Source organism: Rhagoletis pomonella, unplaced genomic scaffold (genome assembly GCF_013731165.1).
Source record: "Rhagoletis pomonella isolate Grant_MI unplaced genomic scaffold, Rhpom_1.0 Rhpom_scaffold_00007, whole genome shotgun sequence".
NCBI lineage: Eukaryota > Metazoa > Arthropoda > Insecta > Diptera > Tephritidae > Rhagoletis > Rhagoletis pomonella.
The window spans coordinates 35,077,743-35,099,765 of NW_023458561.1; the positions used below are offsets into that span (position 1 = coordinate 35,077,743).

At 35.0% G+C, this 22,023-nt stretch overlaps 4 protein-coding genes across 13 annotated transcripts in view; 2 read left to right on the forward strand and 2 right to left on the reverse strand.

Annotated features, from left to right (window-relative positions):
• Positions 1-4,411, forward strand: part of LOC118742692 (MAGUK p55 subfamily member 7) — a 34,492-nt gene extending 30,081 nt beyond the window's left edge. For 6 of the 7 annotated variants that reach the window (XM_036474955.1, XM_036474954.1, XM_036474956.1 and 3 more), the window contains 6 exons: positions 248-415; positions 490-672; positions 1,415-1,553; positions 2,223-2,516; positions 2,590-2,933; positions 4,170-4,411. In XM_036474955.1, the coding sequence (XP_036330848.1) occupies positions 248-415; positions 490-672; positions 1,415-1,553; positions 2,223-2,516; positions 2,590-2,933; positions 4,170-4,346 (1,305 nt within the window). In that variant the 3' untranslated portion in view covers positions 4,347-4,411. The remainder of the gene's footprint in view (positions 1-247; positions 416-489; positions 673-1,414; positions 1,554-2,222; positions 2,517-2,589; positions 2,934-4,169) is intronic. The other variant, XM_036474958.1, reaches the window with a different exon arrangement.
• Positions 1-22,023, reverse strand: part of LOC118742690 — a 208,132-nt gene that overhangs the window by 64,476 nt on the left and 121,633 nt on the right. The gene's annotated exons all lie outside the window — the stretch shown is intronic.
• On the forward strand, positions 12,275-17,251 carry LOC118742696 (beta-ureidopropionase). The gene is made up of 3 exons (XM_036474961.1): positions 12,275-12,526; positions 16,052-16,314; positions 16,391-17,251. Exons 1-3 carry the CDS (start codon positions 12,423-12,425, stop codon positions 17,179-17,181), a joined length of 1,158 nt encoding a protein of 385 aa, XP_036330854.1. The 5' UTR covers positions 12,275-12,422; the 3' UTR covers positions 17,182-17,251.
• On the reverse strand, positions 17,300-18,914 carry LOC118742694 (spermine oxidase-like). The gene has a single exon (XM_036474959.1). It carries the CDS (start codon positions 18,912-18,914, stop codon positions 17,328-17,330), a length of 1,587 nt encoding a protein of 528 aa, XP_036330852.1. The 3' UTR covers positions 17,300-17,327.

Sequence of the window (22,023 nt, forward strand, 5' to 3'; positions counted from 1 at the left end):
AAAATTTATGCCAAAAATCTTAACAGTTCTTATTCACAACAACACGAAAACCCGAAGAACAAAAACAAAGAAACACCATTTTCGTTGTCGTAATTTGTGTATCTTAGTTTGAAAATTTACACAAATTAACTGTTTTCTTACCACAGTGCATCGCTAGATTCGTTTTAAAAATACTAAAATATAAAATGAAAAGTGTTAAATACTAATACATTTGTGTATTGTATTTATCATCAAAATTAAATTTTAGGGCGCCACAATCAAAACGGACGAAGAAACTGGCAAAATAATTATTGCGCGTATCATGCATGGCGGTGCTGCCGATCGTTCTGGACTGATACACGTTGGCGATGAGGTGATCGAGGTGAATGGCATTAATGTGGAAGGCAAAACACCAGGGGATGTGCTGAGTATTTTGGTGTGCAAAAATGTGAAGATTATTGTTTTTTCGCACAAAATTAATAAATTATTTTTTACACTGCCAAATCATAGCAAAATTCCGAAGGCACGATCACTTTCAAGTTGGTGCCGTCAGATGGCAAGGGTGGCCAGCGCGAGTCTAAGGTGCGTGTGCGTGCGCACTTTGACTACAATCCAGATACGGATCCTTATATACCTTGCAAGGAGGCCGGACTGGCGTTTCAACGTGGCGATATTTTGCATATTGTATCGCAGGTAAAACTTGAGTGATCGTGTGTACATTAGGGTGGTCAAAAAAAAATTTAAAATATTAAGCTCGCACCCGCTAGGAATTTTGTAAATCCATATATAGAATACCTGTATTTTCTTGTAAAAAAAATATATATATTTAGAACTGCCTCAAAGCCCATGAAGTTTTCCATGTAAAAACACTTCTTCGAAAAAATGGTACCCAATTCTGGAAAATTAATATTTGTCATTATTATTTAAAAATGGCTAAATAAACTATTGGGCGTTATTACTGGAGTAGTCCGATCGAAAAATATTAGACCTCATTTATTAAAAGTGAGCTTAAGCTCCGACTAAATTTTCAGTACGAATTCTTGAGCTTGAGCTCATTCCATTAGTGCAAAAATTGAGTATGAGCTTAAGCTCTCTTTTTATGCTGAAGCCCATTGATTTTCAATTATTCTATACCATTTCTACGAAGAAGTATTATTTCCTCATATAAAATACTTGGAAAACTTCATGGGCTTTGAGGCAATCATAAATACATACATATGCATATATTTTTTAACAAAAAACTACGGGCACTCTCTTTCCCATTTTGCAAAAAATCCTAGGGTGTGAGCACATTTTAAACATTTCCCCCGCATATATTTTTGGACCACCCTAGTGAACATATGAACATAAATCGTCAATTACCTAGACAACATTGCCTTTTAATTATTAAGTTATTGCATTGTTTTAATTTTCAACAACATGGATTCTATTGCAGGACGATGCTTATTGGTGGCAAGCTCGCAAAGAGTCTGAACGCACTGCCCGCGCTGGTCTGATACCCAGTCGCGCGCTGCAAGAGCGGCGTATTATGCATGAACGTTCACAATTGGAGGCGAATGATGCCGACTCAAAGAGTGAGTTTGTAAATCAAGATTTTATTGTATTGTATATTAGGATGGTCCTCAAAAATATCAACATCACAGGACAACCATTTTTTTTGCGTACAAAATAAAAGTAAAAAGGAAGTAAAAAATTGTGAAAATAGGGCTTGCTCCAGGGTTTGAAAAAATTTAATTTTCTGACCGCAAAAATTCGACAAAGTTTTGACTTTGACCACCTACAATGCAGCTAGTTTATGAATTTATATGAATAAGCTTCAATGATCAATATATAAAATTTATTAGATTTCAAGTAAAAATTTTGTCGAATTTTTGCGATATTAAAAACGATTTAAAATGTTTCATGCCTATGCAGCAACCTCTTAAAATTTGTTGAAAATTTTGAAAATTTCGACGGGGATTCACCCTAATTTACATACACATAAACTAATTAATTAAACTGCATTTCATGGATTTATTCATTTTAAAGCAAATTTTTACTAAATGTTCAAAAAAAATTATAACTATGTTTGCTTTGCATGTCTATGTGTGCGTGTGTATCCGCATTTCACCTACCGCCATTTTCCCTCATCATCAACGCCTGCATCATCACTCACCATTGATTTGGCTTCTGAATTTCAATAAAATAAAATAAAAAATTGAATACCAAAACTAACGCATCAACTTCAAATAACTTTGCATCAGAGGGCTCTTGCGCTTCCATATGCACCACCCCGCCCGGTACACCCATATTGCATACTAGCAGTAGTACCACCTCATGTCGCCAGCCTAAAACTAAAAAGATTATGTACGATTTGACAGAAAACGATGACTTTGATCGTGAAATGATCGCCACATATGAAGAGGTATCCAAATTATATCCACGTCCGGGCGTTTACCGTCCTGTAGTGTTGATCGGCGCACCAGGCGTGGGTCGCAACGAGCTGAGGCGTCGCTTAGTGGCGCGTGATCCGGAAAAGTTTCGCAGCCCAGTGCCATGTAATTATAATTTGCCAGCAAGCCATTAAATACTGATATTCCCTAATCCATCCGTTTGTTTTTTTTTTTTCAGATACTACACGTCCGATACGTACCGGCGAGGTAGCTGGTCGCGAATATATATTTGTGGCTCGCGAAAAGATGGAAGCGGATATAGCTGCGGGCAAATTTATCGAGCATGGCGAATATAAGGGTCACTTATATGGCACCTCTGGTGAAAGTGTGAAGTCGATTGTGAATGCCGGCTGTGTCTGTGTGCTGAGTCCACACTATCAAGCTATCAAGGCATTACGCACCGTACAAACGAAGCCCTTCATTATCCATATAAAACCTCCGGAATTCGATGTCTTGAAGAAGACACGCACTGAGGCGAGAGCCAAGTCGACGTTTGATGAGAGCAATGCTCGAGGTTTTACGGTAAGCAGGCACAATGCAGTCATGAAAGAATAATCAGGGCCCGAATCGCCGCAACCATGATCGAAAGGTTACTCGTTTCGATTGAAATTAAATGAATGACAGCTGTTTTCTTTCCATATGTAAATTTAGAAATTTTACTCTCAAAATGAAATTTCAAGACGCGGGTGCCGTTATTAAACTTCTGTCCCCAAGCAATCGCTTATTAAATTCGCCATTCATACTACAAATAACAGGGGGGAAGCCAATTAACCTTAGTATCGGGTTTCGATATAAACTTTTTTTTTCAATACCTACTCATTACTTGGTTCAAAAACATCGATACCAAAATTACTTGGTATTGAAGGAAAAGTATCGAGTATGTACTTGTATTTACTCGTATCGTTTCATTCCGATTTGGTGGTTATCAGATACATCCATATATAGTAGTTTTTGAGACTCAATTCTCACAAAAAGTTCTTGCTAGAGTCTTTCAAATTTGAGAACTCAGATATTTCCTCTCGGTTGATTTTGAAGTCTTATACTTGGACTACAATGAACAGTATGTAGTCTGAAGGCAGTTTTCTGTACTCTATGGTGCAACATTACTTCGCTCAATTTAGTCCTCTGACAGAAGATACTTTGAAACTTACCTCTGACAGTTTTTACTACATATATAGGCCATGCACGTACCGCTGAGAGCGAATACCGTTGCCAGAGAAAATGTTTATGCCTCTAGAGAAGATTTGACACTACCATACACCTCTCTGCGCGGGTCCAGTTTATTGAAGCAGCTTTGATACTTTACTACTTTACTACTTTCTGAATGCTAAAGGACTCCTAACAAAAGTCGTTAATCGAATTGAGATTCAACTGCTATATCAAATCCTTAGTTTCTCGTCCTTACTTAAAACAGCGTAGTGACAATAGTCTCATCTTAAGGCCTTTAGTTTTTATAAGAATTAATAACTACTCTCCAAAGAAACAAAAATGTCAGAAGGACGTTTCTATATCAAAGATACGATATGTATGTCCCTTTATGTATAAATGAGCTTGAAACATACGGCTTGTATTCGCATAACGCCTAGCTTTTAAGCTATTTTAGAAAAAATGCATCCTATCTTCTATCTTCAGCGGTAAACAGATTTTAATTGAATTAATAATAAACATTATTTTTCAGTGAAACTCCTATTTATATTTTGTATGTGCTTTTTTATTTAGTTGAAATGCAAGTCAAATCGTTTTATTTTTATAATTTAGGACGAAGAATTCAACGACATGATCAAATCAGCTGAACGCATTGATTTCCTCTACGGCCACTTTTTCGATGAAGTCATCGTGAATGGCGAACTATTGACGGCCTTCGAACAGCTAATGAACACAGTGCAACGCATAGAGAATGAGCCACTGTGGGCACCCGCTGCGTGGGTACAATAAAATGGCTGACTGGCTGTGCAACAAAGCGCGAAACAACCAGAAAAAAGACAAACACTGCTGATGAATAAAAAAAAAAATAATAATGTTAAAAATGCCAAAAACTAGTAAAAACAAAAGGAGTACATACATATGTAGCTACTTAGAAACACTCATTCATAAATACAAACTTACAAACCAAACAAAACTTATTTTTAAAACTAAGTAAGGGCGTATGTGAATCGGTAACAAAGTTCTATGCGGAAAGGTGCTGAATAAAATTTTTACTATGGTGAGACAGTTTTGCCAATCTGCTCTGTGAAATGAAATCTTTTTCGACAGCAGTAAATTTTTGATAACCGCAGATTTATGCGGCATAAAATATTACAAATTGAAATGAAATTAATATTTTAAGAAAACAGCTACCATTGTTGATTGGAATTCATCAATTTAAGCTTTTATTTAACGAAAAATTACACGCATCAACAATCTTTGCGATTGTCAAAATTTTCTATGCATTTGTTAAAAATACACTAGCCTCATAAACTACTGAAATTTTATTCACCACATAGTTGTCAAAAATTTACTCGCCGCGGACCTTAGGTGTGTATAGTAACAAAAAGTCAGTACCAATTTGTACTGGAACCTGCAAATTTTTACTGGAAAAGTATATAATAACCCAAAAAATTTGCAAGAGAGCACTGAATCGAGAGCGTAATAACACGGGAGAGCTGAAAATTTTTGCTAGTGAAATTTTTACTAGCAGAAATTAGCTAGCAGAAGAAGTACAAGAAGAAATGTCAAAATCCGCCATTTGTTGACTTGGTTACAAGTAAGCAAAATTAAAATGACTGGAAATCAGAATATGGATGATGTACAGGACTGTGTAAGTGCTTGTATGTATGTATAGCAAAGAGTGCAACAACTGTTTACTTGCAAGTTTTTACCAGTTTTGTGTTCAATGACTTTTCTGCTGGTTTTCTCTTCTTCACAATTTTACGCTATATTTTGATTTTACGCTCTCGCTGCAATTATTTACTGGAAAAGTTACTATACACACCTTTTGTTACCGATTCACACACGCTCTAAATAAAGAAAAAGTGAAGATAAGTAATGAATTTGACAATGTAAACACCAAAAAATTTATTGTTAAAGATTTTTGTTTTCGAATTTAGGAGTAAGCGAAAAATAAGTGAAAGTTGTTGGTTTTCGAGTTTGGGTAGTGAGATTTAAAACTGATAACTTGTTAAAGAAAGAAAAGTAGCTGTTAACTACTTATTGCATACCACATATGCACATGAATACATATATGAAAAACTTATGTACATACTTGCATACAATACTTATATAAATATGTATATTCCAATATGAAATTGCTGATGTACAATATTTTGTAGTAAAGAGTTCTCCTTGACAGTTAATAAAATACCCGAACTCATTTTTTTTACGATAACAAAAGAAACAGAAATACATATAAACTCAATAAAAAAAAAACAACTACATCCTTAGAAACAAACTTGCCAACTGCATAGAATTTTGCAACTTCTAACAAACCGAAGAAGAACAATATTGCCAGATACAAAATCATTACACAAACTTCATACAAAATATACTACCGATTTTGAGGATTTTCGCTGAATTTTTCGTCGATGTAGTTACAAAAAAAATTCTAAATCTGCAAAGAAGAAAGTGGGAATTTAAAATAAAATTTATAGAATTTATGTAAAAATGGGAATTTATTTGACGCTAAAATATATAAATTTTTAAAAGTTAATTTATAAATTTAAGCACTTTTGCCATTGTCTAGAAATATCACATTTCTTAAATGACGTGCTAATTTAACATTTTGCTAAACCTAAATCTTTCCACTTATTATATGTATAAAAAATGTATGTATTAGCTTTATTCTGTTAACTGTTGAAATATTTAGCTATAATTTTTAACTGCCGCTATCGATTTTTAATATTGAAATGAACTAACAGTGCAATGTATAAGAAAAAATTATTTTCTTTTAAAATTTGAATATTTTCTAAAAACCACGCTTTTCGTTTTTCCATTTGTTAATTTTTTTATTATTAAAAACACTTAAAACATGAAAAAAATTAACATATTTCTTCATGGTGAAATTATACCAGGTGTGTAATTAGAGCGAGAAGAAAAATTTGACACTATCGTATTTGAAAATTTACTTTTAAAAATCTTTGTAAGATAGCCGAATGTCAAGAAAATAAAGCGGGGAAGCTGTTTTATATTACTTCAGCTGTTTATAATTTCACCATGATATTTCTTTTCTTGTTTATTCAATAACATAAAAAGTACCTTTTGCATGCAAGCGATAACAATGAAAAGAAAACAATAATGAAAAATTTGAAAATTCAAAAATTTGTGTATGTATTACCTAAAAATATTAAGCAAATAAATGTAATTGAATAAATAAATAATTTAATTTTTAATATAACAGAATTGTCCAAGGAAATAAAAAACTAAAAATATATATTTATAATATATAAAATAAAATTGAATGAATATAAATACTGTAATTATGTATTGTACTTAAAATTCAAAATGCATATTCTTACATTTTATTGTAATTAAATGTTATCAATACGAAAATGTTGAAATAAAAATAATTAATAAAATACAAAAAAAAACACAAAACTTGAATAGAATTGAAGAAACATTTCAATGCATTGTTAAATTTGTATCTACATTAGGATGCCACATCAAAAAAGTCGACGGTGTTCCGCCGGAATTATAAATTGTATTGTAATTAAAAAACTTCTGGAGTAACATTTCGCAAATTTATTAAGATTTACGTGAACTGTACCGATTTGCAAGTACGTCCAAAATCGTTTTTTTTTTTTATCAATAAAATGTATTTTATACCCGAGCGCACTTGTGCACAAGGGTACTATAACTTTGTTCACATAACGGTTGTTTGTAACATCCAAAACGAATCGAGATAGATACAGACAAATGTATACAAAAATGCTCAGAATGAAAAGAGAAGTCGATTAAGGCATGTCTGTCTGCCTGTCTGTCCGTCCGCCCGTCCGTCCGCCCATCCGTGTACACGATAACTCGAGCAAAAATTGAGATGTCATGTATGTAGATTCCCCTTTACCCAATCGAAATCGGACGATAACCACGCCTACTTCCCATATAACGGTAGTTTTCAGAAATACGAAAACTGCGATATTTTAGTAACTACTGAAGCATATTCACTGAAAATTTATTTTTAGATGTTAAATAAGAATATTATAATTTTTTGGAAAATGGGCGTAGCCACGCCCACTTATGGTTACATGTGTATATCTTGGTAACCGCTGCATCAATTTCTTCCAAACTTGGCACAGTTGTTAGCATTGGTACAACATACCAAACGGCTGCAAATTTTTAAAATCGGACTATAACTTGCTCATATATTATTTAGATTAAAGTAGAATTTTGGGTTTTGTTAACTTTTTTATTCGACCCCGCCCACACCCCCGCCCGATAATGGTACTTAAATAATTTGGAAAATTCATAATACATTCGTTTTTCACACAAAATACAAACTGCACTTCCGCTATAGCTTCCTTCCCAGTATAACGCCCTAGACTCTGGCAGAGAGCACTTTATTTATTCCCCCTGGTGAATAGCGCGTGCTCCGTCTGAACAGGATTAATAGCAAGTCCATAACTAGCAGACCAATGTACACCAAAGAAAGAGTTTAGTTACGTCAACTAAATATGTTTCTCCCGACACATGATTTGGTTACAGTTACATTATTTGATTATAGTCACCAAATCATGGGTTGAGAGATATATTTATATTCAGCTGACCATTTTCTGAGTGCATGTTTAGTTATGGTGATTTTGTTTCCTTCAAAAAAGGTTGCCCTTGCCCGGTGCAAATTGTGTTTGATGTTACAATCAACCCTGTAAAATGCATGGTTTTGCCTTCTTGTCCTTTTGCATCTCACGCATTTCATAATACTGTCGTTTTGAGCAACCATCTGATTTTCAGGGCAACCATCTCCCCAGACAAAGCTTCAAAGGGCCAGAGAATGTACCTTTTATGCCTCACAAGAGTGTGACATTTTAAGAAACGAACATAACATTTTCTCACCCTTTGCATTTAATTTAGAATCGAACACGAAAAGAGAAAGGAATCACCATAAGATTTAGATAAAGATGACGATCTGGTGTTATTAAAGAGAAACTTATATTCATATCTCTGTCACGAGCAGTTAAAAAGTTGACAAGACGAATCAAATCGCAAATAAAAATTATTTTCTTCCAACTTGGTCCAAGAAAAGTCTGAAATGTGCTACTCTTCGACGCGAATAATGAATTGTGCTACTCTTCGTAGGGACCGACGATGGATACTAGAGCCTAGGCTACAAACTTCTGTTATAAAACTGTCCGCATACGAACTGTCCCACAAGCTGAAATATTCAACTTCTACATAGATATAAAGGACGTGGATGCGCGGATAATTTAGGTAAGAATTGCCTAACGACAGGATTTTTAGCAACTTCACACTTGCACCCTGTTACACCAAAAAATTCGAATTAAAAAATTAGACATTTTCGATTTTATTTTTTTTTTGTTATTTCTAATTTTTGTACAAATTTGAAAATTTATTATATTTAATTTTTTTTACATAATGAGCTACATAACAAATACTTTTGAGTCAAATTTGTGAAGTGGGCCACCATTTTTTTCGAAGGTTGAACTTTTTTTGTGCAATTATCTGTTTATGCTTAACAACGAAAAAAGAAAAATACAAGTTTCACAATTTTTCGAAATTCGAATTATTTTGGAAGGTATAATAGCCTTCAGCTTCTTTCGAAATTGTTTAGATTGTATTTGTTTTATTGCGCTTGGTTATATCGATTCTGCTCGTTTTTTAAACAGTTAAGAATGATGATGTTTTCTTCTCATTTTTATTTTTTATTTGGTCATACAATTTTTTTGTAAAAGTTATTACAATTTTTTTAAATATTATTGACATCTCAATGACTAATACTGCTGTACGTTCTAATAACAATTATTTGCAGAAAAAAATGTTGCCGGAATGCATCTAGACGAAAGTTATTCTCGCTTTTGATGCCCAAGTGTATTTTGTATGGAAAACATTTGCCGTAGATATTTATCTCGCATGAGTTTTTCAACCAGTATCGATTGATAGTGAGACTCACTTGCGCGCTTGCGATACTCATTTCATTATTTTCTATACAACAACAAAAAAAGCTGTTAGCTATAACTCCCAAAATAATTCGAATTTCGAAAAAAAATTGTGAATTGTATTTTTCTTTTATCGTTGAGAAGCATGAACAGATACTTGCACAAAAAAAAGCTCGACCTTCAAAAAAATGGTGGCCCACTTCATAAATGTTTACTCTAAGCAAACAAGCAGTTTGTATGAATGTATGGAGTTTTAGTACAAAACTAATTATTTGTTATTAAAGTAATAAAAAACGCAACTAACGCTCTAATTTCCATTAAAATGCAATGCTTTGTTAATAAGGCTATTCAACAAATACTGGAAATTTTCATAAAAAAAAAATTTATTCAATTTCGATAGTAACAATGGTGTAAAGTGAAACTAACTAAAATATCATATATATATGTATAAAAAGTTCAGTTTCGCCTGATCTTAGATTTCTTTGGTTGTTACGAATATTTTTCTTTGAGATAACAAACAATAAACTATTGCGGACAAAATGCTCTCTTATCTTTTCTTTACTCAAATGCGTACTCACATACTTATGTATATATATATATATATGTGTGTTGTATCATACATATCTAAATCCATATACTAACTGATCCCAGAATGTACATACATATATATATATATATCGTGAGATCTTTCAATAGCGATAATTCTGTCTAGCGTTTAACAATAAACGCTCACCTATGTATACAAGTATGAATGTAGCTCAGCAAGTATCAAAAAATAAATAGAGAGCATTGAGACAAAAATAAGAAGACATCTACGCTAGCTAGCACCGCAATCAGGCCTGCCAACTTGGCGCAAACCGTGCAATTTGTGGCCCTATTTTATTTCAAATGGCTCTTCATTTTTCACTTTTGAAAAATAGTAATATTTCAATACATACATATTTGCTAAATCCTTCGCGTTGTACTAATTTTTCGTCAACTAAAATTTTCTAGTTTCTAACATTTATACAACTCGTTTATCTTATTAACCAAAAAAGGAGGAGGTTATCAGTTCGTCGGAATCTTTTTTTTTTTTATGTATGTTACCGCATAACTTTGGACCACGTCAACCGATTTCGAAAGCATCGGAAAGGTAGTGTCTCAGAGGTGGTCCCATACTAATCTGGTTAAGATCCGATCAGTAGATCATGAGATATATATATATATATATATTTTTTTATACGAGAGTTGAAGTCGGTTTTTTTTTTGCTAAAAATTACTTGTTTTGACATTACACATTTGTTTTAGGATTGTGGTTCTATTTTTATTGCTAACTGGGAAGGAAATAGGGTTGCAAATTTTGAGAAGTAACATCGGCAACATCGATAACAAAATAGATCGGCAGAAAAACATCGATACATGGATATTTTCCGATGTTTTACAATTTGTTAAATTTGTAAAATAAAATTCCCCACCAGCGTAATGTCGCTGGGGCCCAAATATAGAAGGACTGATATCATTGACAATGTATTTGTTGCAGACGGGTGGTCGGTCCTTTTCTAAATGTTAAGTGAGCAATGTTTAAAACATCGATGCCCCGTCAGTTTAAAGATACTAGAAAATTGTTAGCATCGATTCCCTTAAAGGAAGTAAATAGTTTTTTTCTCGCTTAAAAAGAGGCACCTTTCTTGGCATGCTTGCTTTTTTATTTTTGGGTCTTTTTTATCCCCAATATGGCACCTCATAGCTCCGGATAGTTGGCAGCCCTGATTCCATGCAACGACCAGTGCGCGGACTGCAAAAAAAATGAATAGTGGTAGATTTTACACTCAGAAAATGGTAGAAGTTGGTAGCTTAAAAAAAAACAATATTAGACAGTTTTTATTCATATAGGATAAAACATGGCGAATTCATAAACGGCCGTGTTACCAGAGCAGCTGGATTTTCGCCTAAGTGATTCTTAATGTCAAAATTATGTATTTTTTTTAATTCTTACTGGCATTGTGCTTAAAATTTTTTAAGTGTAATTTTTATTTTAGTACTCCGGCTATCACTTTTCATGAATTCACCGTGGGATAAATTGTATTTTTATATAAAACAACAAAAAATATGTTTCAAGTCCATAAAATATTCAACAAAAAACCACTGTATACATAAAACTGTACCCGAATCACCGCATCCGTGATCGAATGAAACTCGATTCGAAACAAGGCAGGACAGAACACAAAAATCGTACAACAAACACGTCATTTTGACAACCAGCACAATTCGCATTGAAAGCAGCTGCTCTGTTACCACCGCCTTATATGAATTTCCCTTGATTCGAATCGAATGAAATAAAATTACAGCAGTTTTCTCTCCAATACAACCTGAACCGAAAAAGCAAACTCAGTACCGAAATTTTAAAATTTCGAATCGAATTTTATTCGATAACGGGCTCCGTAAAAATTTAAAGGAGGCTCAGACAATTACGCACCGCTACAAATTTTTTCATTCAAATTAGATTTGAAATGGTTAAAGTTTGGAACCTATTCGTTTGACAGCCTCCCACACAAACTTATTGCAAACGAAAGATATTTACATAAACAGCTGATACGGATGCAATTTCACTTTTAAATTGGTTATGCGCAGAGTTAACTTTTCCTTTTTTATTTAAGGTGTGTCCGATGATAAAATATGGAAAAGATTGGCATGTAGATTTTTAGACTTTTTTGGTTAAAATGGATGAAAATATAATATAGCTAAAACGTTAGTAGATCTACCAATAAAGTGGTTGAGGCCGTGCACTGGCCACCACCCAAGTGAAAACTCTCTTTAGAACTCATCATTTGTTGATCAGCCAGCAACGGTGTTGGTTGGTTGAGTTTGAGAAAATAGAAATAGCCTATTAAACAATTTATCGCTAAATTTATTATAGACAATTTAATGTAATAGCCAACAATAATCAAACATGTCTGCACTCGATTTAACAAGTTTGGAAGAGTGTCTGGAGAAGCACATACCACCAAACGAACTGAAAGAGGTGAAGCGTATTTTGTATGGCGTTCCAGAAGAGTGAGTCGAGCAAATTGTTAATGCAAAGGTTGTCCTAGTTATATACATATGTATATGAATGTATATACAAAAGAATGTACATATATTTTCTTATACTTAATTTAACGAAACAGCGGAGATTGTAAAAATATTTGTTGTATAATAGTGAATTTGATAAATTGTATCTGCGTAAATTGTACAATTATCGCGTTATCAGCAGAGACTGCATTTAAATGCTATAAATTTAAACTTTATCCCGCTATTTGGTTTTCATTTTGATACATACTAATTAAACAAACTTATTATGAATATGTATGTATGTATGAACTGAGTAGTTGAAATAATAAAAGTGATATACTTACATACATACATATTTGTTTACGTATACATATGTATATAGCTACATATGAACATCTGTATATACTGGACTAACTGAGAAAAATGTTCTCAGATAATCTGCGGCATACATATGTACATCCATTTATGTATATATGTACATTAGACCATACTAGAAAAAGATTTCGCCCTACACAAATTATTATTATTTTGTTGCCTTACATCGACAATTTTTATGTTCCAAAGTCAGCACGTAAAGCTTACCAAAAATCTTGAATCGTTTGTTAAAGTTTTGTGATTATTTTATTATAACTATTCAGACCTTTTTTTGCCGAACATAGCTGCCACCAGAAAAATTTAAAAATGTGACTCTTAGGTTCGGCAAAAAGAAAATAATGGCGTTTTCTTTTCTCGAAAAAAATGTCACCTTCTTATATGGCAACATTATCAGGGTGCAACATTTTAAAGAAAGAGAACGCAATATGCATGTGAAGATACTGAGAAAGGAACACGAAAGCTTGACAGCCCTGGCGCAGGGCAGAATAAATGCAACATTATTTCGAGAAAAGAAAACGCTATAAGATTTCGAAATTTCTTTACAAAAATACCCTAGACGCAGCGATGTACGGCGAACTTATTTGTTTGCTCTTAAGGTGGTGCGTGCGGTCGAATGTACATACATACAGTCCCTCAAACAAGTTGTTTTCAGGATAAGTTTTTTTCGTTTTTCTTTTCTATAAAAAAAATTGCCCAAGCTTAACCAAAACCATAAAAGTCTAGAGAAAGACGTCTGATGTGGAGATGTGGTGATCTCCGAAATAGCAGCTATGACTTCTATCGCTTAGACTTTTGATTGATCAAAGTGATTAGTTTCTCAATAATTTACATTTTGATTAAGGAGAATCTTAATAATTTTGTTATTCAGAAAACTGATTATTTCACACCTGATTAATCGGAAACCTACATAATTTCTGGTATATTGTTTTTTCGTTTTATGTACATATGTATTTTTTCATTTCATTTGGCATTATATTTTTGTTAATAAGAAAAATATTGTAATTTATTTTGGAACGAATTTCCGTCATCCCTTGTCAAGTTTGGTTTGCAGACAAATCGGTTTCGGCATTGTCACATCAAACTTGACAAAGGATGACGGAAATTTGTTCCAAAATAAATCATCTTACCACCCTGTCGGAAAAATCAACACAAAAACATTGTAATTTATTATTAAAAAATCCTAATTTCTTTGAAAGCAAACTTGAAAGAAATGAACAAATATACTCAGATTTCAATTAATCTTTCATTAGTAAAGAGTAATTACTCAGCATCTGATTAATCAAAATCTGATTAAACGCATTTTTTTTAATAACCAGGATTATTATTAGTTAAAAATTATTTAATCGATTACTCGCACATCCCAAGTATACAGCTTTGCATGCAATCAAATGAAGTGCAAGTTTCAACCGGCTAAAAAAACGCGGAGATGTTTAACCGCTCGCAAAAAAATTCAAAAAATCAACGCCACGTTTGACGTTTGCTTTTCTTCTTTAGCTCAATACTAATTCACAATAAGCAATTTTCAGAGTTGTATTCGCGAAGTTGGGGCAATTTCGTCTCAATTTCGCTGAAGTTGAGATACATACGGAATTTTAGGTGACCGTTTTTTTTATGGCCAAATTGAAATTAGTCTCGAAATTTCGCAATTTGGGCGTCGTGGAAACGCGCTTTAAGTTTGGTGTAAAATTTGAAACTTTGACTGATACGGACACAAGTTTTTTTTTAGAAAAATCACCAAAAAAAAATTTTACTTGAAAAACATTGTGAATATAAAAAAAATAACACCTGGTCACTTGTTTGAGTCACTGTATGCATTTACCAACTCACAATATGTACTACATACATATACCCATGTAGTGCATAAAAATATATATTTGGCGCTTACATTTGTTTAAGCGTTTGGCCGAGCTTCTCCTCAAATTATAGTTCTGTCCAAATTAGGGACGGCTACTCGAAACCATTCGGGACCAAGCGAATTCTTCCATGTGATGTTGGAAGGCGTAATAGGAGCTTGTTTGTTGCTGTTACCGACTTTACTCCGGACGGTGTAGACTTACTTCGTTTTTTGAAAAATTTTAAAATCTACTCCTCTACTCCGCTTGACTTCAAACCGGCTCCGTTTTTCACTCACGTCCTGGCCCTCTTAGAACTGTTTTCCGCAGTGGTTTTCAGTAAAAAAGTTGTTAGTAAAAATCTACATAAAAAAAAGAAATTCTCTAAACTAATTATGATTTTTCCTTATAAGAGGGTAAAACTTGGCAGAGGATTTTCTAAATAAAGTTGTTAAATGGTAAAAAAAAAATATGTATGTATGTATATTAGAGTGGTCCAAAATAATAAAGTCGGAATTTTAATGCCGCCACCCCCTAGGATTGTTCTGAACCGAAAATAAATATACCCCTATTTTTTATTTTGAAATCAAAAAATATGTAGGGAGTGCTCACAGCGCTCAAAGTTTTCCATATATTTTATATGGGGAAAAAACAAATTTTCGTAAAAATGGCATAAAACTCTTGAAAATCAATATTTTTCAATCGTTAAACTTTGGTTCTCTTCAGGAGACTTCAAATATTGATATCCAATTGTTTATTTAACCATTTTTTATAATTAAAGATTTTTTATTGGTTTTCAAGGACCCATAAAATATAGTCACCATGAAAAAATTGTTAAAGGAACAATTGGATATTATAACCGGGAATCTTCTGAAGATAAGCAAAGTTTTCCGATCGAAAAATATTGATTTTCAAGAATTCTACACTATTTTTACGAAAAGTTGTTTTTTCCCCATATAAAATACATTGAAAACTTTGAGCGCTTTGAGCACACCCTAATTTTTTTTTTTTTTTTTCAAAATAAAAAAATAGGGGTATAATTTTTTTGGTATAGAACAATCCTAGGGGCTGGCGGCATTAAAAATGCAACCTTATTTTTTTTATATACATTTTTGGACCACTTTAATGTTATGTATAAATGTTGTGTTTGCTGAGACCGCTTTTTCTACAAGATAAATTTTCTCAAGTCAAGGAACGATCTTTCAAAATTTTTTTTTTTACAAATTTCGTCAACACAAATTGCTCAAAAGTACATATATAAGCTTTGGCTACCTTTTTTAGGAATGCACAAAAACGCCTAACATTTCTTCATCATTTACAGCGATGTGCTAGAACTACCTGAAGCTTCCGTTTCCCTAGCTTCCGATCATGATTTTGAGATAAAAGGATATCGTCTATCTGCGCAGAAAGAGCAAATACGCAAACCACGCATAGTGCGCGTGGGAGCTATACAAAACTCCATTGTACTACCCACCACTGCTCCGGTGGACAAACAGCGCGAAGCCATTTGGAACAAAATACGCATCATAATCAAGGCAGCTGCCAAGGCAGACGTTAATATTATTTGCATGCAGGAAGCATGGAGTGAGTTCAAAGCTATAATCTAAACATTTTTTATATACAATCTGCTCTTGATTCTTATTTTTTTCCTTTCCACTAGCAATGCCCTTTGCATTCTGCACGCGCGAAAAATTTCCCTGGTGTGAATTTGCCGAAGAGGCTGAAAAGGGTCCAACAACACAAATGCTACAAGAGCTGGCCAAAGCCTACAATATGGTTATTATTTCATCGATACTGGAACGCGATACAACACATGGCGACACCATCTGGAACACATCGGTGGTGATCTCAAATCGGGGCCGCTATCTTGGAAAACATCGTAAGAATCACATTCCACGCGTCGGCGACTTCAACGAGTCCACCTACTACATGGAAGGCAACACTGGCCATCCCGTTTTCGAAACAGACTTTGGCAAAATAGCAATAAATATCTGCTACGGCCGTCACCATCCACAAAACTGGTTGATGTTCGGCTTGAATGGTGCCGAAATCGTATTCAATCCTTCGGCTACAGTGGGCGCACTCAGCGAGCCGCTTTGGGGTATTGAAGCGCGCAATGCAGCAATTGCAAATAGCTACTTCACAGTTGCAATAAATCGTGTCGGCAGCGAGGAATTTCCCAACGAGTATACATCAGGCGACGGCCAGAAAGCGCACAAAGTATTCGGACCCTTTTACGGTTCATCTTACGTGACGGCACCGAATGGCGCACGCACGCCGGGCTTATCACGCAATAGGGATGGTCTGCTCATCACCGAAATAGACCTGAATCTGTGCAGACAGGTGAAAGATTTTTGGAATTTCCCCATGACACAGCGTCTACCGTTATATGCGGAGTCCTTCGCGCGTGCTGCACAACTCGACTTTGAGCCGCAAGTCATTAGGGAGTAGAATTTAAAAAGTTTATGCAAATTGTGTGGTATCTTCTATAAATTTGTTAAATAATTAAGCAACAGCTTTGAGTTTGTGTAGATAGTTTGTTATTTTTGCAAAATATATTTGAGTTTTCGTATACATTTAAATTTGCACAATTTTCTCTACAGATCTACTGTGTAGTAACCTTCTAGACGTTTAGCCTCTCGTATACCACTCTCTGCCGCACCATGCACCGTACCGAAATGAGTTTCATGTGTAGCTTCGCCAGCAAACAGTATTACCGGCTTAACGGCCAGACCTCCTTGCAGATGCGTTTCAACGAGAAAGTTAGGCGCTTCGGCGAGTACGGTTATGGGTTGCGCTAACTCAACTGCACCTGTGCCCAGCTCTTCTGTCTTCAGTGAACGAAACGAGCTTGTGCCATAAAAATTTGGATTAGTATCCCAAACAGATTTGATAAAATCTATTGGATCCGGTATATTGCATTGCGGCAAGAAACGCCTCAACAAGTACATACATCCTTCCTTAACCTCGATATCTGGCATTGTTTCTACCTGAGGAATTTGGGAGCCAACTAGCCAGCCAACTATTACGCAGGGTTGATTTGCAACCCTATAAAAGCCATAGATATTTTCCAGCCAGGCGCGTGCGCTTTCGCGCAACTCCAAAAGATCTTCTTCACGCCAAAGCATGGCTAAGCCCATCCATTTACTGTTCCAGAATGGCGATGGAAACTCCAGATATAATTTCATAATGCTGCCATAGCCTATGCCTTCGATTGCACGCTGTTTAGATATCGGCAACTCTGGGTTGAACAATTGCGCTGCATTTCGTTTTAGTACGCCCAGTGAGACTGTCACTATGACATGGTCTACCAGAAATACAGCTGAGGTGTTCTCACAAGTAACCTGCGCTTTGAAATCGGCACGGTTCCATGTGACCTCTTTCACGCGTATGCCGAAAATAATTTTATCCTCTAGCAGCCCCAAATCGTTACCAAATTCATCAGCTTCCAAAAGAATACGTAGATACTCTAGAAATCCATTATCGAAATGCAATAAATAATCACCATCACATGGAATGTAACTTTCAAAACCCTGCGCGGACATTTCCTCAACTCCTGCAGCTGTCTCAGACCGCTCGATTTTTATGAAATTCTCAAAGAATTCTCGTGCAACGGCGCGACTGATGTCTTCGTATTCTTTACTCGTTATCATTTCATAGAAATTCTTGCTTAAATACTCGCCAAATGTATCTTTAAATGAAGGCAGCTCTTGATGGCGCTTGGCAAAGATTTGTATCAGCAAAGTTTTAAGCTTTTGAACGACATCATTTGGCAATAACTCACCATCCGAGCGAATGCAATCGAACTTTGTGTAGATGTGAGTCGAAGAGCCCAGCGCTACTTTACCACTGACTGTTTGGTAAACAATATTACCCTTTTCACCATGGCACCATTGTGCGCCTAAATCGATGGTATTGTGGCCAAATGACTTTGTAAAAATACGTCCACCGATTCGATTCTCCGCCTCGATGATAGTCACATACCGGAAGCCTTTTTTAAGCAGTGACACAGCGCACGCAAGGCCAGCAGCGCCAGCGCCGATAATGAGAAAGTTCGGTTCCGATGCTATTTTGGAGCCCGAATCTCTTCTAAATCTATACTTCTCGAGAAAAGCTTCACTGACTTGGCTAGAAAGACTGCCATCGATGCTTGTATCACTATCTTTAGATTTTGTTAGACACATTGAAAATTAAGAAGTAGTAATTTTTTAATAAATAAATACATAAGTTGGTGTCAGAAGAATTTCCATGACTGAGAATTTCTAGTAACAAATAGAATATGATTGAAATGTAGTGAAAATTTAACGACAGAAACGTTGTGGGCGCCATAGACGGTGCGTCTAACTCGCGAGTCATCTGTGTACGTGTTGTATCGCACTCGTCTACACAAAGTTGAGTCATTCCGAGTTATGTCATATTTATTTTCACTAACATATCCAAATGGATTCGCGAATCAGATGCACCGTGTACACGGCCTATAAGTAAACATGTATGTAAATTTAAGGTGTTCTAAACAGAAATCAGCATATACCCGAACTTTGTCTTCCAATATCTTCTGAAGAAATTAGCTCTTACCAGCAGACCCGGCACCCAAAAATTATTATATTTTATTAACATATTGCGATTCTATATTTCAAACAATCATTACGAGAGCCACTTCATTAATTGTGGAGGGGGGGGCACGTTCCAGACTTTCAGTGGTACGTCTATCTGCTCTGATTATGGCTTTGTGTCCGCAGAAGGCATATCTTCCATTGCGCTCTTTAATAACCTAACCAAAGCGTTATTTCCGTAATCCTAGAAACGATAGGCCTATTAGCCATCCATAGGAAGGAGTTCGCCTTGGGAATTTTTGTAGACATGGAGGGCGCGTTTGACAATGCCACCTTCGATAGCATATACAACGCCCACGGACTTTATTTCCTTAAAAAAAGAAAGAAAGCCCGCGGGCTCTATTTCCCTTTTGAAGAGGAAAAAGCGCCCACCGACAAAAGGCAATAAAGCCCGCGGGAAATAACACCCGCTTGATTTATTTCATAAAAACTGGAAGTGAAGCCCGTGGGTGTTATTCCATCTGGCTTTATTTAACTGAAACATACCAATTATAAATTTTTATTAAGATCTGAAGGCATAAATTGCAATGTATTTTAAACGAATTTACCTTTTTTTTGCATACTGTGTAGTTCTGCGGTATTTTTGCCAAAAACTGATAAGCGAACTATTGGAAATTAAAGGTCAATTGTTATACTGTTAGGTTTTTCAGTGGTGGCGTGCAAACGCTAACGGTCGCGTCGTGGGATGGCGCCAACGCGGACCTTATTTCCTCGGGTGTTATTTCACTGCACCAAGTAGATTCTGTACTGGTACATTCGATTCGTTCAATGCCGGCGCAGCGGGTCATCAAGATTCAGGCAGAAGGGCATCAATATCTCAAGTGCGGAGTTAACAGGGGGTGCCCTAAGGGTGGTGTGCTTTACCCTTTACTCTGGTGCCTGGTAATTGATTCTTTTCTTGTCACTCTTAGTGACTCTGATATCTAGGCTCAAGCCTATGCGGACGATGTGGCCTGTCTAGTCACGGGCCATCTCTGCCGGCTGTTTACAAGAAAGTACACACAACACTGAATTGTCACTTGGTGTAATCGAAATGGGCGAATCTCTAAACCAACTAAAACTAGTGTTGTACTCTTCTTCTGAAGTTAAGTATCTAGTAGTTACTAGTAATTGTGGATACAAAATCATCGTGGAATCACGTGGAGAACAAGACCTCAAAAGCATTGGCAACATTTTGGCAATGTAAACAGAGAGTCCTCTGAATTTATACGTTACTGATCAGGCCTGTAATCAGCTTTGCGTCAGTGGTATGGTGGAGCAGACTCTAAATCAATAGCGTGGAAAATATGCTTGTTAAACTTCAAAGAACTATTGCCGTGTGCTGTCGGGGAGCTTTCGGTACGACACCTGGCGCTGCTCTTGATGCAATGCTGCACTTACCATCACTTTGTGTCATCATACGTGAGGATACCTTAAAGACCACTTGCAGACTAAGAAGAAATAGATATAGGTATACCACTGAGCGAGAGTGAGTTATATAAGTGTAGACCTCTCTAAAATGAGCGACACCCTCAACAAACTGCATACTTCAAATCGTTCTAAGAAATCTAGTTAAAAAACTTACAACTTTTAAGAAAGCTAGTTATTTTTTTTTTAATATAGCACAACGTTTTAAACTTGGGTTTATCAGATTAACTATATTTAAAAAATAAAAAATAAATAAAAATAAATAGTAAAAAAACAATAAATAAACTTCTCAAAATGTGTGGGCGGCGTATTAAGCACTATAGTCGGAAATCGAAAAATAAGCATTTAATAGTTTTGCCATTCCATTTTATTGATCTCGTAAAATATACATATTTTAAAATCTACAGGCCCTATTCGAGTAAAATAACCCCGAATACATACGTATTTACATAAGGTTTTTATTAATAAACAATAGCTGCATTTTCAGTATATGTATTTTTAAAAGTGTTTCTCTGCAGAAGTCTTGAATTATAAATATTAATTTTGCGCGTTAATAAATATATTTTGCAAATATTGTAATTATTTTTTATTATTAAAAAGTATGAAGATTGTGTAACAATCAGGCTCAAGGTTGTTTCATTAAAACTTTAAACTTATGTGCGTACATATGTACATGTATATGTACATATCTCAATACTTACAATGTATGTATACATATGTCTAGTATTTCAACCATTATTTGACATTCAATTGTAAAAATGCACCTAATTATATATATTTTTGTATGTATGCAACTATGTACATACATATATAAGAAGACATATTTCACAAATGACTATAGCGCCTTTTTTTGTAATTCCTAAATTGCATGGCAACAATAATTTGAGCGGCTGGAAACCGCGGCTTTAGTTTTTTAAATTTTTTATTTGCATATTTTTTAATATTTTTTATTTTTTTTGTTTTGAAGGCCGAATACGAAATGAAAAATAATAAATCCGAATTAAATAAGCCAATGTTGAATTTTCGAAAATTGGTAAACTGAAAACTTTTAACATAGAGTGTTCATTTCTTTTTGAATACTTTGAGGCTAGTACAGGTAATGAAAAAATTAATTTACGGCACTCAGGGGGCAGTAGAGTCGCCGACATTTGGGAAACAAAGTGGTCAACGTTCCTAAACCTCAACGAAAGTTAACCAACTCTAGAATTAACACGTGGTAGTCAAAACCAGAAAGACTGCGCTCCATCGCATCCCAAAAATATTTTTACTTACG